The sequence below is a fragment of the Monocercomonoides exilis genome, assembly GCF_001643675.1.
Source record: "Monocercomonoides exilis strain PA203 chromosome Unknown scaffold18-1597598, whole genome shotgun sequence".
NCBI classification, from domain to species: domain Eukaryota; phylum Preaxostyla; order Oxymonadida; family Polymastigidae; genus Monocercomonoides; species Monocercomonoides exilis.
Window position 1 is genome coordinate 304,131 of NW_027150563.1, and position 23,068 is coordinate 327,198.

Sequence of the window (23,068 nt, forward strand, 5' to 3'; positions counted from 1 at the left end):
AGTGTTAATTGGATTCTCTTATTGAAATGTGATCAAAATGTGATGTGATAAATAGTGAAGCAAAATTAAAATTCTTAGACTTATAGTGGACTGCTCTGTTACAATATTTGTTGATTTTATAAAGCTTCAAAGTATTTTTCGATTGAGAATTGCATTTGTTTTTTCTTTTTCTTTTTTCTCCATTTCTTCAATCTTTTTCTCTTTTTTTTCGCAAAACTTAAGAGTTTCAAACTCCAACGTTTTTAACTGTTGGCTTTCGTTATTTTTCAGAAATCTTCCATCACACGATCTATATCTTTTCTTTTTCTTCTTTCTTGCAGTTTTGCAATTTGTGTCAGATGAGAATATATCATCTTCAGTTTCAACTTTTGTTTCTGTTTCTTTCTCTTCTTTCTCTTCTTCGTCATCTATTTTTCTTCTTTTTGAATTTGTTGATTCTTTTGTTTCTGATATTAGCTTTGATGATCTTTTTTTCTTTAACATTTCATCGAGTTCATTTTCATCACACATTTCATTGTTGTTTCTTTTTCTCAATTCCTCTTTTTTATATAAATAAGAAGACAATTTGAATTTTCTCTCTTTCAAAAGAATGCTTTTCAAGCTTGCAACGCTTTCGCTGTAAGCTCTCAAGAAAATATCAAAATTTTTCTTTCTGATTTTTGAAAGTTCCTTAATGTATGCTGTCGGTGTGAGTCTGTTGTTGATCCGATATTCAAAAATAATAAACATATTCTTTTGTCTTAATGTTCGTTCTTCCTCTTTTTGGAATGTGGTTTTTCAGATGAGACCACACACTTTCTATTGTTTGAGTGTGAACTTTAGGATTTTCAGGCTTGATAAAATTGAGAGAATGATTTTCACTGTCAATTGTGAATCCATTTTCACTAATGCTATTATATGCTGACCATTTGTCAAACATAATTGTTTATGATCTCTCTATGTTCTTTTTTACAAAAAATAATATTGTATCTGCTTTTCGATCTGGAAGAAATTCCACTATCAATTTTTGTGGCTTTCCAATTTATTTTCTCTCAACAACCCCCTATTACCATTGCTGTTCTCTGCATCTCCCAACACCATTTTTTCTTTTATGGATTAAAGTTTCATCAATTTTCTCTATTCGATCTTTTCAGTTTTTCTCCATTTCGAATGTTTCAAAATAACAGCGTACTCTTCTCAACTTTTCAAATATATTCACTACTGTTTTGTTTGAAATTTTTGTTTCAAAAGTGACTTCCTTTATTTGGTGTTTGTACCAAAAATGATACAACAATGATGTAAGTTTGAATGGTGAAAGATGAAATTCCATAAAAATTGAATCAATATTCCAACTGTAATTTCTTCCACATTTCGTGCATTTATAAGCATAGAAATCACAATCCTTTTTTCGCGTCCTTAATTCCATCAGTTTTTCGCACTTCCAACATGATCGATTTTTTATAATAATCCAAAATTTGGAAAGCAATTCAATAGCCAATAGATTCTTGTTGTTCGATCGCATCAAAAACTCACTGAAAGTTAATTCTTCATCTGCGTGTTTTTAATGGGATCGTTAAAACCGACTCTTCAAATATGACAGATGGAATTGGTTAAATAAAAGGTAATTCATTTAAATATAAATATTTTTTGAATAATAAATGTGTATTTTTTTTTTGAAAAGCTCCACGACTAAAATATGGTCCCACAAAAAATCAAAAAAAGTTGATCATTCCGTTCCCATCATTCATTTTTGTTAATTCTCCATTTGTATTTATTTCATATATCATCGAATATAATGTTTCAATAAGATCGATATTGCATAAACCATTAATTAACTTTTCATTTTTGATTTAAAAAGTAATCTATTAGTTGTTATTTATGTCAAACTATTATTTTCATAAATATTGACCTTTTTTGTTCCATTAATTTGAATAGACATTTGATTTCTTGAATAATTATAACCATTTGAACATTTCAATGAGTTGAAAAAACGAAAAGGAGAAAAATCGCGAATTTTGTATTTTTATTTTTTAGTTAATAATTATGAAAATATAGAAGGAATGATACATATGAATGAAAAACCATTTTCAAGAATTTGAACAAATTAATTGATCACATACGTTTTTTTTTTGAAAAAAATTAATATTATTCGCAATTAAAACATCAAAAAGCTTGAAATCAAAAACGAAAAATGATACATATCATTTTTTGAATCAAATCATGAATCGCATCTTTTTGTTGAGGTTGTTTTCCTTTTTCTTTTTTGTTCATCTTTTTCTTATTTCACTCGTTTTCTTTCAAAGAATTTTTTAAAAGGAGCAAATGCTTCACTAATCTTGTTAACGCATAATCTTTTTTCGCATATATTGTGTAATATGCAAGATAGAGAGAAGAAGAAGAAGAAGAAGAAGAGGAAGAGGAAGATGAGGAAGATGAGGAAGATGAGGAAGATGAGGAAAAAGAGGAAGATGAGGAAGATGAGGAAGATGAGGAAGATGAGGAAGATGAGGAAGATGAGGAAGATGAGGAAGATGAGGAAGATGAGGAAGATGAGGAAGATGAGGAAAAAGAGGAAGATGAGGAAGATGAGGAAGATGAGGAAGATGAGGAAGATGAGGAAGATGAGGAAAAAGAGGAAGATGAGGAAGATGAGGAAGATGAGGAAGATGAGGAAGATGAGGAAGATGAGGAAAAAGAGGAAGATGAGGAAGATGAGGAAGATGAGGAAGATGAGGAAGATGAGGAAGATGAGGAAAAAGAGGAAGATGAGGAAGATGAGGAAGATGAGGAAGATGAGGAAGATGAGGAAGATGAGGAAGATGAGGTTGAAGAGGCAGGAGAGGTGGTGATGAATGTGTTGAAAAGAAGGAGATGGAAGATGGAGATGGAAAAGGTGAAGATTGAGAAGGAGGAGAAGATACAGAGAAAGAAGGGATTTGTCGTATGGATGCAGGAGACAAAGTGGAAAGTGAGGGAGATGTGGAAGGATTATTGCTTCCACTGATAACGTTTCTGAAAATGTTATTATTGGAGTTGTTGTAAGTTGTAGAATGTGGAATTACAGTCTTCACAGAAGGAATAGCCTGATAAGCGCGAGAAAGAAGCACACCGAAGATGCTGAGTGAAGCCAGTTCAGGATGTGAATGGAAATAAACAGAAGAAAGAGGAAGAAGCAGATGACGCAGAATGAGACGAGGAAGAAAAATGTGAATGAATCGGAGGCTAAAGTTGCAGATGAGGTGGCTGAGAAAGACGAGGAGTGGGAGAAAAAGAGTGAATGTCTGAAGACAATAAAAGATGTGAAGGATAAAGCTGAGGGGAGCGAGAATTAGTGAGCGGAAAGGAGGTGGAGAATAAAAGGTGCAGGAAAAAGGAGAATTGGATAATGCAGCAGATGAAGAAGAAACTACTGTGGCGGTTTGGAATTGACTATGAGGAAGAGCAAACGAATGAATAAATGAAGAAGATTGATGGGAAGGAGGGGAATGCAAAGTGGAAGAAGAAGAAGAAGAACCAGAAGCAGAGGAAGTGACATCCGAAGAAGAAGCATTCGACGATGATGCAGAGCGATCAGCAGCGTTGCCAAAGGGATCAGAAGAGACAGACAAGCTGTTCTGCACTGAATATTGACTAGCCGCGCCTGCAAGAGATGTCTTTCTAGGCATTTCAGACACATAAAACAGCTTCTGGCTGGGTGATGCGTAGTCGTAATCATAAGACAAGCTGTTAGATGTGATACGCTCAGAGAAGTTGCTGGAGGCTGAAAGATTCGCACTGGACTGCGAATAACCTGTCCACTACCACTTTCACTACTATCACAACCACCATCTCCTCCTCCTATTCTCTCGTTGTTCAAGATCTTATTTGTGGAGCGTGCATCGACGGTTGGGTGTCCATCGTAGCAGTCAATAAAGCGCTTCGATGCAGGTGTGGATTCTTCAACAAGAGGCGCAGATAATGTCAAGGCAACCAGCTTCTGCTGATGGATGATGCTCATAAAGGAACGCAGCCGGTAGATAAAACGAGAAGATGCAGCTGTTGCTGTGGAGCGAGTGTCGCAGAAGCAGGATGAAGTAGAAGAAGAAGATGATGAGGAAGAGAAAGAAGAGGAGGAAGAGGAAGATGAATATGATTGTGGAAGGATCACAATTTCAGATGTCTGGCTGCTAGTGGTGGTGATGCTGGGAAAGCAGGCGATGGCTGGAGAATGAGAAGAAGAAACGAGCTGCATAGAAGCTGTTGCTTCCACTTCCGCTTCCGATGCTGCTGTTGATGATGCTGATATCTGACAGCTGCTTCGCAGACGACGTGCTTTCCAGGCGCAGCGCAGTCTCTGCATCGATTTCGAAGCTTTTCTCGCTAATGGCATCTCCCTAATGTTCTCTCTCCAGCACTGGGATCAGCCTCAGCGTCGACATTCTGTGTCTTTCTGCCATTGGGTTCGCAAATAAGTTACTTTTGATGTAGCAAGTGTAGTCGAATGAAGAAGTCACGATGAATGTGAGCGGGTCCGGTTGTCTTGAGAGTGGGATGTGGTTCTTTCTGATCTCGCGGATAACATAGTCCCTCAAAAACAGCGTCTTTATCTGCAGGTTGAAGCGGTTTGTGAGCACATACACACAACACGTGAACATCGCATCCCCCGGCACTGTGCGCATCTGATGATTGAGCGAAGACAAGCCAGCAAAAAGGCTCTCAAGAAGCTTGTTCAGAGAAAAAAACAGCTCTTCTGCACGAATGAGAATCGTCTTTTCCCTCTGAACCACCTCTTCTGTCGCACACCTGCTCTTTGCGATGATTGTGATGTGCCTCCGGATCTGCGCCCTTTCGTTCTCCATCTGCCCAATCAGGTCAGGATACTTCTCCCTCCTGCTCTTTTTGATCACAAGCGAATACGACAGCTCATACTGCCTCCTATCCACCTTGTCAAACGTCGCTGAGTGGATCACCACGAAGAACAGGTTCTTCAGCCAGCGGGATAGCAGCCGCGCGGAACCGACGCACGGAAAGTGGTGGTGATGGTGGGGGTGACAGGCTGGATGGTATCCATCGACTGCTTCACAGCGCCTATTAGCAGCTGCACCTCCATTGACGGCTGCCCAAGTGACTCAAAATGTAACATCTCCTCGATCCTCTCCAGTTCTGCACTCAGTTCATCCATCTGCCTCTGTGTTGTTTCAATCGTCCTTTTGATCAACGAATCTCTCTGCTCCAAGAGATTAATTGCATTCTGGTTCTGCAGTGAAGTCTGCGTCTGGGACACGCGCTGCTGGAGGAGGTTTGTGTGTGTCTGGAGCTGCTCAATGATCAAAATTGTCGACCCACACGACGCAATCTGCTGTTGCATAGCTGGGATGCTGTATGCCAACTCCCGGCAGTAGTAGTCCACAAACTCCACAAACGCTGAGTTTGAACAGTTCTCTATGAAGAATGAGCCATATATCGTGTCTCTCCATGTGAACCCCCACGTCGTGCTCTTCGAACTGTGTGTCTGTGACAAGTTCACTGCTTGTCTGTAGATGTTTGCCAGCGCATTCACAATCGCCTGCCTGATCGATTTCGTCTTTACACATTGAACCTGCGCAGAATCAGGCATTGAACCAGAAGAGGCGGGGTGATCTGGTACATTTATCTGCCCAGCTGCACTGGAAAACGGAAAAGTTTGTGCAAATGAAGATAGAAGCGGAGAAGAGGCAGGCAAGACAGTTGTGCCATACCCACCGCCACCACTTCCTCCTCCTCCGCTGCTGCCACTGCAACTTATCCTGCTGCTGCTGCCTTTTTCGCTGTCTGTGCCATTTGCCTGAAAGATGCAGTGGTTGCCAGCTGATGTATCGCATCCTCCTACACAAGCGTGGGGATGATCATCGAGAAAAACGGGTTGAGCAAGTTCGATGAAATCTGTGTGAGGATCTGGTTCATCTTCCGTATGCAGATCACATTCGCTTCACGTCTGAACAGCGACAGCTTGCTGTGCATGCGTGTGCAGTCTTCTTTGTTGATGTTTATGACCAGACTTGTTGTCTTGTTCATCCGTTCAACCACTGTGTCTATATCTGTCCCATAAACAGTATCCATCCCTTTCTTCCGCAAAGTTAAAGCCATCCTTCCCAAAAGATACATTGTGCAGCCCTGAGAATCCACTAATTAGTATTCTTTTGCTTGAGCGAAAGAAATCGGCTCAATCTTCAGGAACAGCAGGCCTAGCTTCGGCTGCTCTTCGCAGAAGAATATGTTCAGCAATGATATGCAGTGCTGGTTCAGTTCTGACGTGTTTCCGAAGGAAACAACCAGAAAGCCTTCTAAATTGGGTGGATAGACGGCTGAGTGTGGGAGATAAGAGATTCGGGCACAAGATGGAGCTATTTGTGTTTGTGGGGTGCAGTGGTTGTTGAGTGTCCTGGGCGATTTCTGTGATTGGGCGAGCTTTCGTTGTACTGATTGGTCATCTGAAGAAGAAGAAGCAGAAGCTGCAGTAGCAGAAGAAGAAGAAGATAATGATGATGAAGAAGGAGAAGGAGAAGGAGAAGGAGAAGGAGAAGGAGGAGAAGGAGGAGAAGGAGGAGGAGAAGGAGAAGGAGGAGAAGGAGGAGAAGGAGGAGAAGGAGGAGAAGGAGGAGAAGGAGGAGAAGGAGGAGAAGGAGAAGAAGGAGAAGAAGGAGAAGAAACCGCACGATTTGAAAAAATGCTGCTTGAAATAAAATTTCTCTCTGAATGACGCTCAATATAAAAAAAAATGATGTTTTTTGGGATGGAAAAATGATTTTAAAAAATACATAAAAATTATTAGTTTTGCATTGATTATAAAAATTCCGTCAAAAGTTCACGCCTGTCCTTTCTGTCGCAAATGCAGAGGATTGCCCAATCACTGATGCTGCCATTCTCCTTTTCCATTGTTTCCCTGTGCTCCTTTCTCCATCATCCTTTATTCCCCACAAATATCCCGCTTTCGATATTGTCATCCACTTTTTTTCCACAGGAAAAAATAATTCGGTATTTTAACTTTTCAAGTGATGTCCATTTGCTGGCATTCTTCTTTTCATTCTCAACCAAATACTTTGAAATCGAATTTGTTTTCTTCCCCTCTCCCAACTGAATGCGAAAAACATGCAATCCTCATTCGAATGATTGTTTCTAGCCATCCAGCTCTCTTCTGATATTCTCCTCAGAAAAACAAAGAAATTACCATTTATATAATTTATCAGATTCTTGCACTCTGAAAAGATGGTTTATAAAAGCATCTTCTAAGCAAACAGGAACGATAAAAAATGCATACATGCAAATATTTCGATTTTTAAAAAAATGTTGAATTTCCTTCAATGATGTTTTTCATAAAAATCTTCTCCCCCAATTCCATCGACGATGTCCCTCCTTCGCTGTCTCGTGCAGCCTCTCAAAATAATATCGTCCATTCCACAGAAAATATTCGCTCACCGTTCTCTCATTTTAACAATGAATATTTGTTTTTTCAAATCTGATGATCTGTATATCCATTACTGCAAACACGAAAAAAGATTTATCGTTTTTTCTTTCTTTCTTTGTTTGTAACGCCTTGGCAAATATCACTAACAACACAGAATGGTATAACAACTTATATTTTCGTGGTTGTTTTGAGTTTTTATTTTGCACCAATTTCTTCAATCAAATGATATCTGAACTCAAATCAAATGGCGAAATTTCATTGCTTTCTGAATGCAACGCTTTTCAAAAATGCAGATAACGAGCGGAACTGAAAGGTTTAATGGTTTGTGCTCGTTGTTGAATTTAAAAGGTTTCTTGTAATATGTTTTTCTTTGTTTTTTTGAAGAATTGTTTTCTAAACTGGAAGATCACGCTGAAGATGAGAAGAAGCAGAAGATTGAAGAAATGAATGAAATAGTTGAAGAAATGGATTATTATGAATTCATGTCAGTTTTCACAACAAAACTATTCGACAAAATATCCAAAATGATTGAAGAAAAAAAAATGTCAATGGAAAATGCTTTATATTTGCTGAAGCGCATTGGGCATTTCATCGCATTGAAAAATATACGGATTTAAAGCTTTGAATATTCTTTGCTGAAAGCAAGATTTGAGAAGATAATATTTTACAAATATGAAAAAGGAGATGGAGAGGATGAAAATCTGCTGGTTGATCTTTGTGAATGCTTTTTGATATTATGCTTTAACTGTATTTCAGATGAATCACTTTCAATCTGTGTGCCCTGTCTTTTGAAAGTTTCTTTGAAGAAAGAAGAAAGCGAGGAAATTCAAAAAGAAGTGGAAATTGCTTTGCTATCATTGAGCAATATTAAATTTTGTGTATTAACATTTATATTTCCTTTTTGATGTTTTTATTGAAAAAGAAAATATGAAATTCACTTTCTTCTCTTCACCCACCGCGTCTTCACTCCCACCCTGTAAATTAAGTTTTAAATAAGTTCCAAATACAATACCAGACCAAAACCCATTTTGAAACACATTTCACCTTTTTCTCTTCAAGCGCAATTTGTATTCTTATCCGCTTTTTCCTCGCTTCACTTTTTTAAACCAGATTCGCTTGGGTGACTGACCCTTAAGTGATACTCTCAGATCGAAGAGAAGAAAGTGAATTTCATATTTTCTTTTTCAATCAAAACGCAAGCATTTTGATTAACAAGAAAACATTCATTCACTTTCTTCTCTTCGATCTGAGAGTTTGTAGAAATTGGGAGTTATGGATTGCTTTCTGAATTTTCTCTTTCCATCATTTCTTTTCGTCTCTGTGATCTTGTTCGAATAATAAACTGGATGCATTTTTCTTCGATGATTTCATTTTCGTCTTTCTCGTTTTCAATGTTCGTGGTATTTGATTGCTTTTCGTGGATAGATTGAAACTCATTATCATCTGGTTCTTCAATGCGGTCTTGTTGTGAGATCTTTTCTCTTGCTTTCTCTGTTTCATGGCCTTCTGGCAAACGTGATTGTTGATTGATGGGAACAATGGAATCCTTTTCGTCTGATGTGGATGTGGATGGAGGAATTGTGGAAGGCTGTTGAATTGCTTTCTTTGTCTCCTGATTCGATGAAATTATCTGTGCCATCTTGTTTGATATGTTGGATTTGAAATAATGCTTTATCACAGTGTTGCTTCTGGGGGATAATCTTGCAAATTTTGCCACCTGTTAGACTGGAGTTCCCGCCATTGTTAAGGCTGATATTGAAGCATGTTTCAATGTGTATGGGCTGCAGTTCGAAGGGATTCTTGCATCTTTCATCATTTCGCTGGCTGCTTTTCGAATTGCTCGGGCCTTCATTGGATCATATGTTGAAGAGCTCAGAAGTAGTTTATTGGAAGCAGGATTGTGAATTTTCACTCGATCCCATAGATCTTTAACGGCTATTGCTGGACATATGGGTAATTCTTTTTGAAAAGTCGCAAATGTTAAATTTATAAATTAATCAAAATTTTCATATTTTGCTCAAATATCTGCTTTCACTCACGAATCTCCTCAAGAATGTTTGAAATGGCATTATCCAGAAATAGATTTTATATTGGAGAAGTTTGGTGTATGTTTACATAAATATAAGTAAAATATGAAAATTTTGAATAATTTGAAAATTAAACATTTGCGACTTTTCAAAAAGAATAACCCATATCAAACTTTCCTTGCTGAGGAAAGGGATGACAATGTTGCTTCTTTCAAGTCCAGTTTTTAGTGATGCATTCAGGTTAATTGATTGCTTATTTATTTCTGATTCCTTGAGATTAATTCTTTCCAGTTCTGTAAAGCGGAACGCAGAGAACATCATACACAAACAAATTGTTTTCTTCGTTAGCTGTGAGAATGATAAATTTTCGTTCTTTCCAATCGTTTCTATATACATGAATAGTTGTTGAGGGTTCCACATATCATCTTGTCTCTTTTTCTTTCTGCATTCCGATCTCCTGAATGATCTAAACAGGATTGAAATCAAGGTGTTCTCCCCAAGTGATTTTCCGTATAATACTGATGTTAGGAAGGAAATGGCAGATCTGACAATTCTCAAAGAAGAAGCTTTCATTCCGTTGTTTTTCAAGGCGACAAACACATCCAAGCATCTTTTTTGCCAAATCTGAAATTTAGAAGGGATGTCTTTGAATTTCAACTGATCCCATCCGTCTTTGAAATGTGTGAAACCATAAGTGCATTTCATCCATGTTACACTAGCGACGCTGTTTTTGCACTCTTCGGCAAGTTCACGTGACATGCTTCTTGATGCTAAAATCTCGTTCCACCACGATTCTCCCTTTTCGGTTATGGATTGATTGCGCATATCCTCAGTCTCCCTGGAGGAAGCGTTGCATTCATTAGCTTCATCCATCTTCCTTCCCTGATTATCTCCTCCTTTCTCCTCCATGTCCAAGAGATGTGATTTGTGTTGTTCAGCAGAGGTTCCCATATCTGACCTTTCCAATATGGAAGAAGAAGAAGAACTCGAGCTTTCTCCATCGCTGCTTTTCGGATCACTGCTGGAATCAAAGGAACCGGTGGATGCGCAAGAACTGTCTCGTTTTTCCAAGAAATTTGTAACCCGTCTTGACTTAAATTGCTTCCTGGTCCGCACCATCTCGTTGCTTTTGTGTTTTCTTTTGTTGCGAACGCATCGAGTGTGATGTGCATCTGAAGCTGATTGGTGATCTCTTCGAGTGCTTCTTGTTCGACTTCGTAATCTCCTCCTTTTGCCAATCTCGATAGGCCATCTGCTCTGACGTTTCTCTTTCCGGGAATATGATGAGCTTTCACAACAACTTTCAGCGCTTGAGTTTGATTCCATATTTTTTTCAGAATGGTTCTGAGATTCTGACCATCTCCCTATTGATTCAGATTTTTAACTGCTGTTGTGTTGTCTGATCGAATAAGTTGATTTCTTTTTTCTTGATTTCGAATGGAATTTGAGAAATGCGCGATGGCTTGATTTATTGCGAATAGCTCTCTGCAATTTGAACTTTGGTTTCTGATTGAAGGGGGAAGAGGTTTGTGAAAGTCCAGCATTTGATTGTTAACTTTTAGTGTTGTGCCAATGGAGAACCCTAACGAATTTGCTGTTAGAATAGCTTATTGTTGAAGCACTGGAATCAATATTATTGGTTGGTTCTCTTTCAGCCTTTCGCTCCACTTCATGAGGCAATTTGTTATCGATGCATTCACGCGCAGTTTTCCTTTCCATCCATTCAGACTCAAAGCTTTGTTTTGGAGTTTGTACATTTGTGACAAATTCAGGGAGGCCTCTTGATGCAGGAATCTGGTTGCATTCAGTTTCCCTATCAATGAGGCAAACTTCTTTATCGAAACAACTCTGTTGTTCTGGGCAATCCTTCTCCATTTCTTGCACTCTTTCATCAGCTCGGTTTTCTTCGATTCCTCTATCTGTACCACAAACTGATCGGTATCCCATTGGAAGCCCAAAAATTTGAACTGCTGACTTGGAATTAAATGACATTTTTCCGAATTGACCAACAGTCCCAATTTGTTAAACATCGAAATGGTTTTCTCCACTAAAATATTGAGTTCCTGCGGGTCTTGATGAAGAAGAACAATATCGTCCAGGTATGCAATGGCTCTCACCTTCCATTCCTCCCTCATGTATTTTAGGACTTTCCTCATCACTTTTGTGAACGTTCGAGGCGCATCTTTGAATCCGAAAGGCATTCCGTGGAAAGCGTAATATTTTCCTTTGAAAACGAATGAAAGGAATGGCGATAATTCTTCGCTGTCTTTTATAAGATAATAAGCTTGGCTCAAGTCCAACGTGACTGCGTAATCCTTATCTTGAATGATTTTCTCCAATGTTCTGATGTCTTCTTGCTTGTAATAAATCGTCTTGATTGCATTGTTGAGTCTTCGGCAATCCACGATTTGCCTCCAGCCACCGTCTTTCTTTCTGATTACAAACACTGGATTCAAATGCTTCACATCCTTCTCCTGAATCGGCTTGATGATATTTGTTTCCAGTTGCTTCTTGATCATCTCTAAAAAGGCTTGTTGGGCTTCTTGACTCTGATGCTCCAAAGGGTTGAATGCTCCTGTTTTCTTGAGTGATTCCTTCGCGGCTTTGCTCCTCCATACAGGGATTACTCCTTTCCCAATAATTCGTGCTCCTCCAATTTTTTCCCATTCTTCTCGAAATAAACAAGTTCTTCCTCCAACCATTGCCTCTTGTCGGACTTCTGCGGGCTGTAGAATGCTGTTCGTATCTTCTATTGGAATTTTCGCTCCCCTGATTGTCTTCTTGAAGCGAAACCTGAAGCTTTTGGTCGCAGCCGGATTTGGTTTTGTTGTCTTGACAACCGGGGAGCTGCTTGAAAAAATCTGTGGCTTACTGATCTTCAGGTTGGAATTGTTCTGGCTCTTATCGAACTTCTTCTCACAGGCCAGCGAGTTGTTTACAGCTTGTATTGTTGACTCTTTTCTGTTTTTCTCCATTCTTCTAGAAAGTTTGATTGTATTTATATTTAAAGACTGGTAGCTGAGCTCTCCTTCATCTGTGCAGCTGACCTAAAGCCGAATCTTCCTTGAATTCTTACAGATCTTGCTTCCTTCAGAGCTTTTGAAACTTATATAATTGTATCTGCAATCGATCCTTTTTCGTCATCTTTTTCTTTTTATTTCGCGTGTGTGTAAAGCAGGATTTTAATGGCTGGATATAGAAATGCTTCTGTTCGCTCGCCTGCCTTATCCTATGCATCATTCATCCAATTATCTGTTCTAGAAGCTGTAGGAGGAGCCTTTGGCAGAAATGGATTTAAATCATCTTCCTTCAGGTCAATAATAAGATCTTCTAAATATCTATCTGGTAAATCCATATCATATAAGCTGCAATCCGGATCTCTGAGAAATATTGTTTTAAAACTATTTTCCAGCAGCAAACTATCCTCGCCATGGCTTTCTTTAGCTTCTGAAGCTCCCGGGATCTGTTGGGAAAATCAGAACTGGAATGAGAAATAGAACTTGAAAACATCTCTCCCGGAGGTCCATCTGACATCATTGATGTGGCAGAATTCAACGCGGGTCCAGTGCTGAGTGGAGAGCTTGGGAGCATACTTTTTTCAGATTCGCCGTGACTGACCCTTAAGTGATACTCTCAGATCAAAGAGAAGAAAGTGAATGAATGTTTTCTTGTTAATCAAAATGCTTGCGTTTTGATTGCTTTTCTTATTTTTCATATTTTTCTTTTTTCTAATTAGTTAATCGAACGAGAACTATATTTGAAAGAAATTACAAAAATCATCGAACATCAACAGAAACACAGAAATCTTACGCATCTGGCCTATCAATCTGCTTGGAGTTTTTTGATAGACAGATTATTTTACGATGAGAATGTAGAAGAGGTGATTGTGAATGAGCTGCATTTTGGAAGAGAAGCAGTAAGAGAACTGGAAGAGCTAACAAGAAATATGGATTGGAAGAAGAAAGAAGAGAAAATGAACAAAGAAGAAGCGAAAGAAGTGCTGATAATTAGGAGATGGCTCGAAACATTGTAGATTTATTTTCTCACTTGTCGATTGTGGAATGAAGAAAATGAAGGGCTAATCAATAGCATTGTTCAGGTATATCGAGCAGCAAAAGGGAATAATGGAGTAATTAGCAATCAATGCATTTTCTCCTTGAGATATGCAGCAGAAAATAGAGATGCGAAAGTTGTAGATTTGTTGAAAGGAGGAGCAGTTTATGCTATTTTGGAAGAAATGCAGCAACGAACATTGAAAAATAAAATGGCAAGAGAAAACTTGCATTTCTTTTTGAGTGTTTCAGAAAGATTGAACGAAAAGACGGATAATAAAATGGAAGAAGAGGAAAGAAAGTCAACGAAAAAGAAAGTCTTTGAAAAGATGGAAGAAGAAGGATACGAAGGTATCATCACCAGCTTTCATGAAACTTTAAAGATTTTTAACATACGATATAATTGTGGACCATCGTTGAAAATTTCTGATTATTTTGTGAATGTTTGAGGAAATGAAATTCCTCGAATTTTATGACACAAAATATTTATTTTTATTTTTATCATTTCGTGAAATTGAAAATAATCATTTGAGTGTATTTAAATTTTTATTTTTGTCTCGCTTCATTTCGATGAAATGAAGAGAAAAAGAGAGAGAGAGAGAGAGAGACATAAAATGACTTTCATTTTCCTCTTTTTCAAATGATTTGTCTGTTCATCAATTTTTATGAGACAAAAATCAGTGAGTCCTTTCTCATTCATCAACTTGAAAAGTCTCTTCTCTGCTCCTTTCAGTGGTTTTGTGTTTCTTTTGCTTCTTCCCTTGTTTTTCCTTGTTTCATATGATTACAGTTCTCTGAAGAAAAGAAATCAAAACCTTATGAAGAAAAAAGAAGATTTCTTTTGGTAAATGGTCGTTCTTTTGTCACTTTTCAATCGCAAATATCCAGATTCTTCTTCGGTTAACTTGCAATCTCTCTTCTATCTTCTTTCTCTTCATATTCCCCATCATCACATTTATCTCTTTTGCCGTTCTGTGATTCAAGTGCTTTTTTTCATTTTGTGCAACCGAACCAATTCCATTTGAATCATCCCTTGCACCTCCCATGCTTGTGGAAACTGAAGAAAAAGATTGTATTTTCTTGAAGAAGATGATGACGTTGACAAAAAATTTTGCTCTGTTGGTGTGTCTAATGTTGAAACTGAGTCAAATTGACAGTTTTCAGTGGTACTTCCAGCTGAAAACTTTGTTAAAGAAGCTTTTCCAAAATTCATGGTTCCATTTGTGAAGAATTTGGCAAGCTGCTTGAAATAATCATTGACCATTGAAATATTTCAGCTGTGATTGGAGTGTAATCAGAAGAAATAACGCTGGCCATCTAAAACCTTCAAAAGACGAATTTCCGCAATATTCCTTGTTGATTCAGCTGAGCACGAAACAATGTGTGCTTTTATCCTTTTCTTCTCCCTCTTTTCAGCTTGTTTGGGTGGGATTGCAAACAAAAAATGAATGGACCCGATAAAACCAGTTCATCATTCACCATCCATGTTAAAGTTCTAAGAAATTGTGCTTAACTTTCTCTGCTGTGGCAAATTTATTTCATCTCCTTCTTTCTTCTTCGAATAAATCTGATTCCTCATTATTTTTTGAAAATTCACTGAATAAAAAAATAACAATTCAAAAATATCATTAAAAATTGCAAACCTTCAGGACATTTTTTCAATCAGTTTTCGAAATTTTTCAAATGAACATTGCTCGTTTTCCTCCACAAAATACTCCGGTCAAATGTTTTTCTTGATTTCTTCTGTTTTCAAATATTTTCACAAGCACCATAATCTGATTCAGATTCAACCTCAGCTCCAGATGCAGACAAATCTTCAAAAGACATTTTCTAATATTCTACAGACTCCTCATCTGCCTCGCAAGGCTTCATCATCACAAACGCAATCATCCTTTTCTTCTTCTCCCTCCTCCTCCTATTTTCGCTTCAATTCTTTGTCTAAAAGCAACTCCGATCCATCTATTCAATTCCATCGAACACTGCGAAAACTCACAGCTAATTGACATTTGTGATCAAAATGCTTATGTTGTACTTGATCTTCTGATAAAGCTGCCAGAAGAAGTGATGATGTATCTGAAAAAGCTTCTTGTTGACATCGAAGTGTAGCGGTTTTCGATTTTGTTCAACACCACAGCTTTCTTCATCTGCTTCATCGCAATTTATGCAACGTGGAAGTGGAGTGGAGAAGGTGACAGAGGATGAACAGTCATCATCATCATCATCGCTAACAGCTTCTGCAATCCGTTTTTCACATTCTTCAGCCAGGGATGCAACAAACTTATCATTAACAAAAATGGATGATGTTGAGAGGTGGCTACAAATTGTGCTTCCTGAGGCTGACGTGGTGAATGAACAGTGTATTTCGCTGTTGCTGTTGATGCTTCTGTATCCTCAAACGCGGTGGTGGAATTATTTGGCGAGACATATGGAATTTTTTTATGTTCCTTTCAGTTCCGCTGACAGCGCCGCTTTCGTCTCAAACATCCTCTGTGGGAGCGCAGTCAAAGAAGGAGAGGATATTTGAGGTGGAGTACGTGAATAGCATTTCTTTCGTTCTTCGATCTGATTGATCTGTCGCTGCTTCAGTTGGCAATAGTGCAACTGGTATTGCTGTTGCACCAATCGAGGCGTGCGATTGTGGAGTTTGAAGACGAAGTGACGATGTGTGAAGTTGGAGATATTGTGGGGGAGGAATTGGAGGAAACGTGGTTGAGGATGGAAGATGTGGTTCTGTTGCCTGCAGCTATTGAACTGATGGTGATGGGAAAAAGAAAAGAAGAAGTGGAAGAAAAAGAAGAATTAACGCAACAAATAAACGATATGGAGCCGGTAAGGAAGATAAAAATTTTCATTTTTCCGTGTTTGAATGATATGATTCTTCGGACTGTGTGATTAAAAGGCATCAAATGAAAACGAGATTTTGGATGAGGAAGATAATGCCTGATGAAAACGAAGAGAGTGAGTTGGCTGTGCTTCAACAGCGAGGAGGAAGAATGATAGAAAAAGTTGGCCTTCATTCATCAGTGTTCATGATGCAGATGACAATGCATCTGAAATGCATTCTCTGATGCTCAACGCACAAAATTCAATGGTCCATGCACAAATACAGAAGCTGAGCGAAACAACAACTTTGTTGAAAAACAAACGATGAAAACAAAAACCATCAAATTCTCTTTCATTGTATGTGGCGACAAAGAAAGCAAACTTCGAATAATAATCTCCTTGCTTGCTCAAAATGTCTGTCCCTTCGAAGAATAAAATCCAAAAGCGATTAGCCTGAATGTTGTTCGACTGCCAACAAATATTCAACAATTGGATGTCTCGTCGTTGGCGTTTCTCCTTTCTTTTGAAGCAAAAGCGGAATCAGAAACAGAATTTCGCAGCCTTCCATGTCTGTCTGGTGCAGTCCGAGAAACAGGAAACCATTATAAATTAAACGGATATTTTAGGGCCCTCCTTTTATCGTTGATTTATTGCCTTTCATATGATAAATATCCTTCCCTCGATATTGCCAGCCACTTTCCTTGCCAAAAACCGCTCTTTTGCATTATATTCCAAAATGCCATATCATTTTGTGCAGATTTTGTCCTTCACAGAATTCCATCCTCATTTGTCTTCATTCAATAAAACATCAGTTGAATTTGTTTTCATCTCTTGTTCCAAATAAAAATTATGAAAATCATGTATCTTCCGTAACTCCATTTATTTCCCAATGGCTATATAATAATCTGCTCCATTCTCATCGTATTGCTCCACAAAGCGGAGATTGGCCATTTCAACAATAACTCATATTCCTGCACTTTGGAAAGGATACAAATGGAAATATCTTCACAATCAATAGAACAATATAAATTACATACATTATGTCTTTTTGTGTAATTGATGAAATTGCTGCATTCCCCTTGGCCATCCAATTGACAAAAATCATCAGATTGAATTTCAAAAATGTTGCGTTACCGTCATTGTCCTTTTTTTCCACGGGAAATTATGTTTGTAATTCTGCAAGATTAATTCATTCATCAACACTCATTTTGCTGATTGATATTCCAATTCAGAAATGAATAATTCGATCATTAATACCATAGCAACAAACCGAATTAAGTTGAACATTTTTTTCTTAACAATCACTTTCCAACAGTGCCAAGACGATAAATAATGGTGTGAACACGACATTATTAATGACTATTTTGAGATTTTGTTGTTCGTTGATGTCATCAATCCAAACAAATGCTTGTTCAATGTGAATGATAAAAATTTTATTGTTTTGTGAATAAAATGTTTAAAAAAATGCAGAAGATGTGCAATACAAAAAAGTTCACTGGTGTGCATTCGTTGTTGCATTTGAATTCCTGGTAATTGTGGTTCTTTCCTTTTTTATTGAAGAATTGTTTTCAGAGCTTGAAGATTGCAATGAAGATGAACAGAAAGCGAAAATTGTTGAAATGAATGAAGTGCTGGAAGAGATGGATAAAGATGAATTCAAATATGTTCTTATGATGGGGCAGCTAGAAACATGCAATATTATTAACAAAATGATTGAAAAAAAGATAATATCAATGGAAAATGCAGTTCTGTTGCTGAAGAACTTGGGATATTACAAAGAATTCAAAGACATTTGGATTCATAACTTTAATACATCAACGTTGAGTGAAAAATTTGAAGAGATGATTGTTGATGAAAATAAGAAAAATGATTGAAAAAATGAAAAGTTTCTGGTTGATCTTTGCGAATGCTGCATGATGTTGTGCTCCAGATATATTTCAGACGAATTGCTTTCAATTTGCCTTCCTTGCGTTCTAAAGGTAGCTTTGAACAAAGATGAAAACGAAGAAACGCAAAAAGAAGTGGAGATGGCTTTGCTGGCTTTAAGCAATATTGATAATTATGTAAGAGCATTTCTATTTCATTTTTGATATTGTTGTTATTTTTCTTATTTCTGATTAGAAAGTGGAACAAAAAGTGTATTTGAACGAGATAACTGAAATCATCGAATATCACCAGGATCATCGTAACCTCACTCGCCTTGCATACCAGTCTGCTTGGATGTTTTTGATATTCAGACTTTGGGAAGATAAAAGTTTGAAAGATGTTGTTGTGAATGAATTGAATTTTGCAAGAGAGGCAACAAAAGAATTGAAAGAGCTGACAAAGTGTGTGAATTGGAAGAGAGAGAAGGAAGCGGAGAAAGAGGAAAAAGAAAAGAAAGAAGAAATTGCTTTATTGAGATGGCTGCGAATAACGGAGTTTTTCTTTCGTTTCTGCGAATTGCGGAATGAAGAATTTTTTGGGCTTTTCCGTTGCGTGGTTCAAATATATCGAGCTTCAATGGAGAATCACAGAGATATTTTTTTCATGTGCATTTTGTTTGCAAGAACAGCAGGGGAAAATGAAAATGTGAAAATTGACGGCATTTTGAGTGTCGGAGCTGTTGATGTATTTTTGTGGGAACTTCATCGGAAGACATTAAGTAACGAAAATATGTATAATGTTTTGGAATTTTTTAAATCTATTTCAGCTCGTTTGAGAGAAAAGAAGGGGGAGGATGAAATGGAAGAAGCGAAAAGAAAGGCAATCAAAATGGAGATATTTGAGAAGTTGGAAGAAGAAGGGTACGAAGATATGATCACAAGCCTTCATGAAGCATTTCGTTTCTTTATTGAAAAAAATATTGTATTTATTTATCTTTGAATGTATTTGGTTTTAATGTGAACGTTTGAGAAAATGAAATGCATTTCGGTTTGTCACTAAAAACTATTATCTTTTTCTTTTTTAAAAATCGTTTCACAAAATCGAAAACAAGCAATTATTCGAAGTTTTTTTCAGAGTAATTATTAATATTTTTTTTCTTTTAAATGGAATTAAGCAACTTAATAAAAACGAAGAAAAGAAAAGAAAAAGAGAAGAGAAGAGAGAGAGAGAGAAAGAGAGAAAGAAAAAGAGGGAGGGAAGGAGGGAGGGAGGGAGTGAGCGAGCGAGCGAGCGAGCGAGTGAGTGAGTGAAAGATAGAAAGAAAGAAAGAAAGAGAAAGAAAGAGAGAGGGAGAGAGAGAGAAAGAAAGAAAGAAAGAAAACTTACGAAAGATATGAAGAAAAGACTTTTTTCTGAGCATGGAAGAAGAATTCGACAGAAATGGAAAGGTTTAATGAAAAGAAACGAAGAAAAGGAAAGAAAATGAAGAAAGAAATGAATTTATATCGAAAAAGACACAAAGCGGATGAAGTATAATCTTAAGCACGAAATTCTGATTAAACATGGGTGATTATTTTTGAAATCATAACTTTTTTCGGATTGCTGATTTTTCGAAGATTGTTTGTTTTTTTAAAGTAAATTTAAATTCAAATGCCGAATTCATCACGACTTTTTAAAAAACAAATGTGAAAGCTGAAATAAAGACGATAATCTCTTGAATAGACCTGTTCACTTTTCGGTGTTCATTTCCAAACATTCGAAAATATTTTTCCAATTGAAAATAATGAATGAAAAAATATGATGTCAAAAATTAACTCCCACATAATAAAACGTTGTTATTAGTTTTGTTCTTAAAATTAAAAATTTCGAATTTCCTTTTTCTTCTTCTTCTTCTTCTTTTCTTGTTATTATCTCTCATTTTCTTTTTGAGAAATTGTGATGCTTATCTTCTTTGATTAATTCCTCATTTCTTTAAGAAAACCTTGACTTCACATAATAATTTTTATGCCTGATTTTCTCATTGAAACATCAGCAGATTTTCTTTGAGAAGCTCTTCATTGTTATTGCAATGAAGCTTATTTTTTGTTAATATTTCTTTCATTTCTTATTTATTTCATTTTTTTTCACCTTTATTTTTTCTGATTTGTTCAAAGACGATTTTCATTTTTGAAAATTGAGAAATTTCTATTGTCTCAATTTGATTAAAATCACAATTTTTTTGAACATGTGCTTTTTCATTGAACAGCTTCCTTTTTTATCCTTCTGTGTAACTCATCTCATTTATTCTATTTTGTGTTCAATCTTTGTTTGAAAGATTTTTTTATTTAATTTATTTTAATTTTCTTTTTATATTTTATATTATTTTTTGAATATTTGTTGAAAAATTTCGAAGTTGTGAATTAAAGTCGTTATTTTACAAAATAACTCAATTATTTGTTGTATCGCTAAATGAACAATAAAGAAAAAGATAATAGTTTTTAGTGACAAACCGAAATGCATTTCATTTTCTCAAACGTTCACATTAAAACCAAATACATTCAAAGATAAATAAATACAATATTTTTTTCAATAAAGAAACGAAATGCTTCATGAAGGCTTGTGATCATATCTTCGTACCCTTCTTCTTCCAACTTCTCAAATATCTCCATTTTGATTGCCTTTCTTTTCGCTTCTTCCATTTCATCCTCCCCCTTCTTTTCTCTCAAACGAGCTGAAATAGATTTAAAAAATTCCAAAACATTATACATATTTTCGTTACTTAATGTCTTCCGATGAAGTTCCCACAAAAATACATCAACAGCTCCGACACTCAAAATGCCGTCAATTTTCACATTTTCATTTTCCCCTGCTGTTCTTGCAAACAAAATGCACATGAAAAAAATATCTCTGTGATTCTCCATTGAAGCTCGATATATTTGAACCACGCAACGGAAAAGCCCAAAAAATTCTTCATTCCGCAATTCGCAGAAACGAAAGAAAAACTCCGTTATTCGCAGCCATCTCAATAAAGCAATTTCTTCTTTCTTTTCTTTTTCCTCTTTCTCCGCTTCCTTCTCTCTCTTCCAATTCACACACTTTGTCAGCTCTTTCAATTCTTTTGTTGCCTCTCTTGCAAAATTCAATTCATTCACAACAACATCTTTCAAACTTTTATCTTCCCAAAGTCTGAATATCAAAAACATCCAAGCAGACTGGTATGCAAGGCGAGTGAGGTTACGATGATCCTGGTGATATTCGATGATTTCAGTTATCTCGTTCAAATACACTTTTTGTTCCACTTTCTAATCAGAAATAAGAAAAATAACAACAATATCAAAAATGAAATAGAAATGCTCTTACATAATTATCAATATTGCTTAAAGCCAGCAAAGCCATCTCCACTTCTTTTTGCGTTTCTTCGTTTTCATCTTTCTTCAAGGCAACTTTCAGAAGAAAAGGAAAACTGATTGATATCAATTTCGAAGAAAATCTGAAATTATTCAAAAGATAGCTATCACAAAGATCTACAAGAAGATTTTCATCTCTCTTTTCTTTTTCTTTCTTTTCCTCTTCTTCCATCATCTTCTCAAATCTTTCGTTCAACAAAGATTCTTCAAAATGCAGAATCCATATTTTCTTCAGCACAGCGCAATATTCAATGCGTTTCAGCAGCAACAATTCATTTTCCATAAACATTTTTTTTCATCAATCATTTTATGAATTTTGTTGAACAATTCTGTTGTATCAACAGACTTTAGCTCATTCTTTTCCATGACGTCCATTATCTCAATCATTTCTTCAATCTTTTGTTTTTATCCCTCTTCATTGCAATCTTCCAGTTCAGATAATAATTCTTTCATATAAAAAAATAAACAAACGAAAACTACTTATTAATAAGAACAAAGATGTTTCAATAATTGCGGACCAGTAAACTTTTTTGTGTTATATGCCACCTTCAATTTTGAAAATGCATCGAAGCCAGAAAACAATGTTATATCAATTATTATCATCAAAAGAGAAATTGTTCGGAAAGAAAAAAATGCATAATACATAAAAACGCAAAACAAAAGGAAAAATATATAAAGTCAAACTGTCATCTCTTTTGTTAACATTTTCCTCTAAGAAATTTAAAGAGATACAACCCAGAATCTATTTTTTTTTGTTGTTTTTCAAGAAAAATTGCGAAATAAAAATATTAAAAAATTAATCGATTATTTCAAAATCACATATAAATTTTTTTTTACAAAAAGCAAAGTTTTCCACAAAAAATATGATCCTTTTATCACTGAAAAAAAAATAAATTACAATCGTATTAAAAACAATGAAAAAGTTTGAATTTTGTGAAAGTTACACCTATTATTCACAAAATCTGCCAACTATATCATTTTTGAAATATGTGTTCTGTTTGTATTATGACTTGATGCACATTGCAAATAAATTGTTGTGGGATGCTGATCATTATTCATCAAGAATTTTTCTTTTCAAAAAAAGTCAAAAATAGCTAATCGCATGTGCGTTTCTGCAATATCTGATTCAAGCGATTGTAGAGAAATTAAAGAAGCACAAGAAGAAGCACAAGAAGATCCTTCTCATTTTTCACAATTAACTCCTTGCTCAGATCTTTTTGATAGAATCGATGAACTTACTGTTTCGGAGAATTTTATTTATTGCACAAGCTATCACGTTGCAGACATTGCTGCAGAGAGCTTGCAATTTACGGCAAATTTCTTTCGGGCAAACACTATGTCTAATCAATCAATATATTACTGCAATATTTGTCAAGCATCAAATTTTCCGAAACACGTTCAAGACATAATCTCTGAATTTGGATATGATTACCCTCTGAGAAGGTATGAAAATAAACAGAAGGCTTCACCTTTGATTTCACTGGAAAATGGAACTTTCAGAAAGAGCACAAG

General features: G+C 36.3%; 9 protein-coding genes across 9 annotated transcripts; 1 reads left to right on the plus strand and 8 right to left on the minus strand.

The window, feature by feature from the left end:
• Nucleotides 1-3,385: 3,385 nt before the first annotated feature.
• Nucleotides 3,386-4,318, minus strand: MONOS_7074 (uncharacterized protein; the record flags this gene model as incomplete). Its single annotated transcript, XM_067877371.1, has 1 exon — nt 3,386-4,318. The coding sequence occupies one exon, from the start codon at nt 4,316-4,318 to the stop codon at nt 3,386-3,388; it is 933 nt and encodes a 310-aa protein (XP_067728735.1).
• A 34-nt stretch (nt 4,319-4,352) lies between these two features.
• Nucleotides 4,353-4,817, minus strand: MONOS_7075 (uncharacterized protein; the record flags this gene model as incomplete). Its single annotated transcript, XM_067877372.1, has 1 exon — nt 4,353-4,817. One exon carries the CDS (start codon nt 4,815-4,817, stop codon nt 4,353-4,355), a length of 465 nt encoding a protein of 154 aa, XP_067728736.1.
• Nucleotides 4,818-4,945: 128 nt separating this feature from the next.
• MONOS_7076 (uncharacterized protein) lies at nt 4,946-6,084 on the minus strand (the record flags this gene model as incomplete). The annotated part of the gene is made up of 2 exons (XM_067877373.1): nt 4,946-5,823; nt 5,997-6,084. 2 exons carry the CDS (start codon nt 6,082-6,084, stop codon nt 4,946-4,948), a joined length of 966 nt encoding a protein of 321 aa, XP_067728737.1.
• Nucleotides 6,085-6,126: 42 nt separating this feature from the next.
• Nucleotides 6,127-6,941, minus strand: MONOS_7077 (uncharacterized protein; the record flags this gene model as incomplete). The annotated part of the gene is made up of 2 exons (XM_067877374.1): nt 6,127-6,689; nt 6,809-6,941. The coding sequence occupies 2 exons, from the start codon at nt 6,939-6,941 to the stop codon at nt 6,127-6,129; spliced, it is 696 nt and encodes a 231-aa protein (XP_067728738.1).
• Nucleotides 6,942-8,672: 1,731 nt separating this feature from the next.
• MONOS_7078 (uncharacterized protein) lies at nt 8,673-9,041 on the minus strand (the record flags this gene model as incomplete). Its single annotated transcript, XM_067877375.1, has 1 exon — nt 8,673-9,041. One exon carries the CDS (start codon nt 9,039-9,041, stop codon nt 8,673-8,675), a length of 369 nt encoding a protein of 122 aa, XP_067728739.1.
• An 81-nt stretch (nt 9,042-9,122) lies between these two features.
• MONOS_7079 (uncharacterized protein) lies at nt 9,123-10,755 on the minus strand (the record flags this gene model as incomplete). The annotated part of the gene is made up of 2 exons (XM_067877376.1): nt 9,123-9,361; nt 9,603-10,755. The coding sequence occupies 2 exons, from the start codon at nt 10,753-10,755 to the stop codon at nt 9,123-9,125; spliced, it is 1,392 nt and encodes a 463-aa protein (XP_067728740.1).
• Nucleotides 10,756-11,036: 281 nt separating this feature from the next.
• MONOS_7080 (putative reverse transcriptase) lies at nt 11,037-12,404 on the minus strand (the record flags this gene model as incomplete). Its single annotated transcript, XM_067877378.1, has 1 exon — nt 11,037-12,404. One exon carries the CDS (start codon nt 12,402-12,404, stop codon nt 11,037-11,039), a length of 1,368 nt encoding a protein of 455 aa, XP_067728741.1.
• Nucleotides 12,405-17,783: 5,379 nt separating this feature from the next.
• Nucleotides 17,784-19,169, plus strand: MONOS_7081 (uncharacterized protein; the record flags this gene model as incomplete). Its single annotated transcript, XM_067877379.1, has 3 exons — nt 17,784-17,802; nt 17,865-18,367; nt 18,426-19,169. Exons 2-3 carry the CDS (start codon nt 18,218-18,220, stop codon nt 19,167-19,169), a joined length of 894 nt encoding a protein of 297 aa, XP_067728742.1. The 5' UTR covers nt 17,784-17,802; nt 17,865-18,217.
• A 1,538-nt stretch (nt 19,170-20,707) lies between these two features.
• Nucleotides 20,708-21,810, minus strand: MONOS_17460 (uncharacterized protein; the record flags this gene model as incomplete). Its single annotated transcript, XM_067870383.1, has 2 exons — nt 21,510-21,810; nt 20,708-21,451 (listed from the first exon to the last, which is right to left on the minus strand). Exons 1-2 carry the CDS (start codon nt 21,729-21,731, stop codon nt 20,708-20,710), a joined length of 966 nt encoding a protein of 321 aa, XP_067728743.1. The 5' UTR covers nt 21,732-21,810.
• Between the last annotated feature and the right edge of the window lie 1,258 nt (nt 21,811-23,068).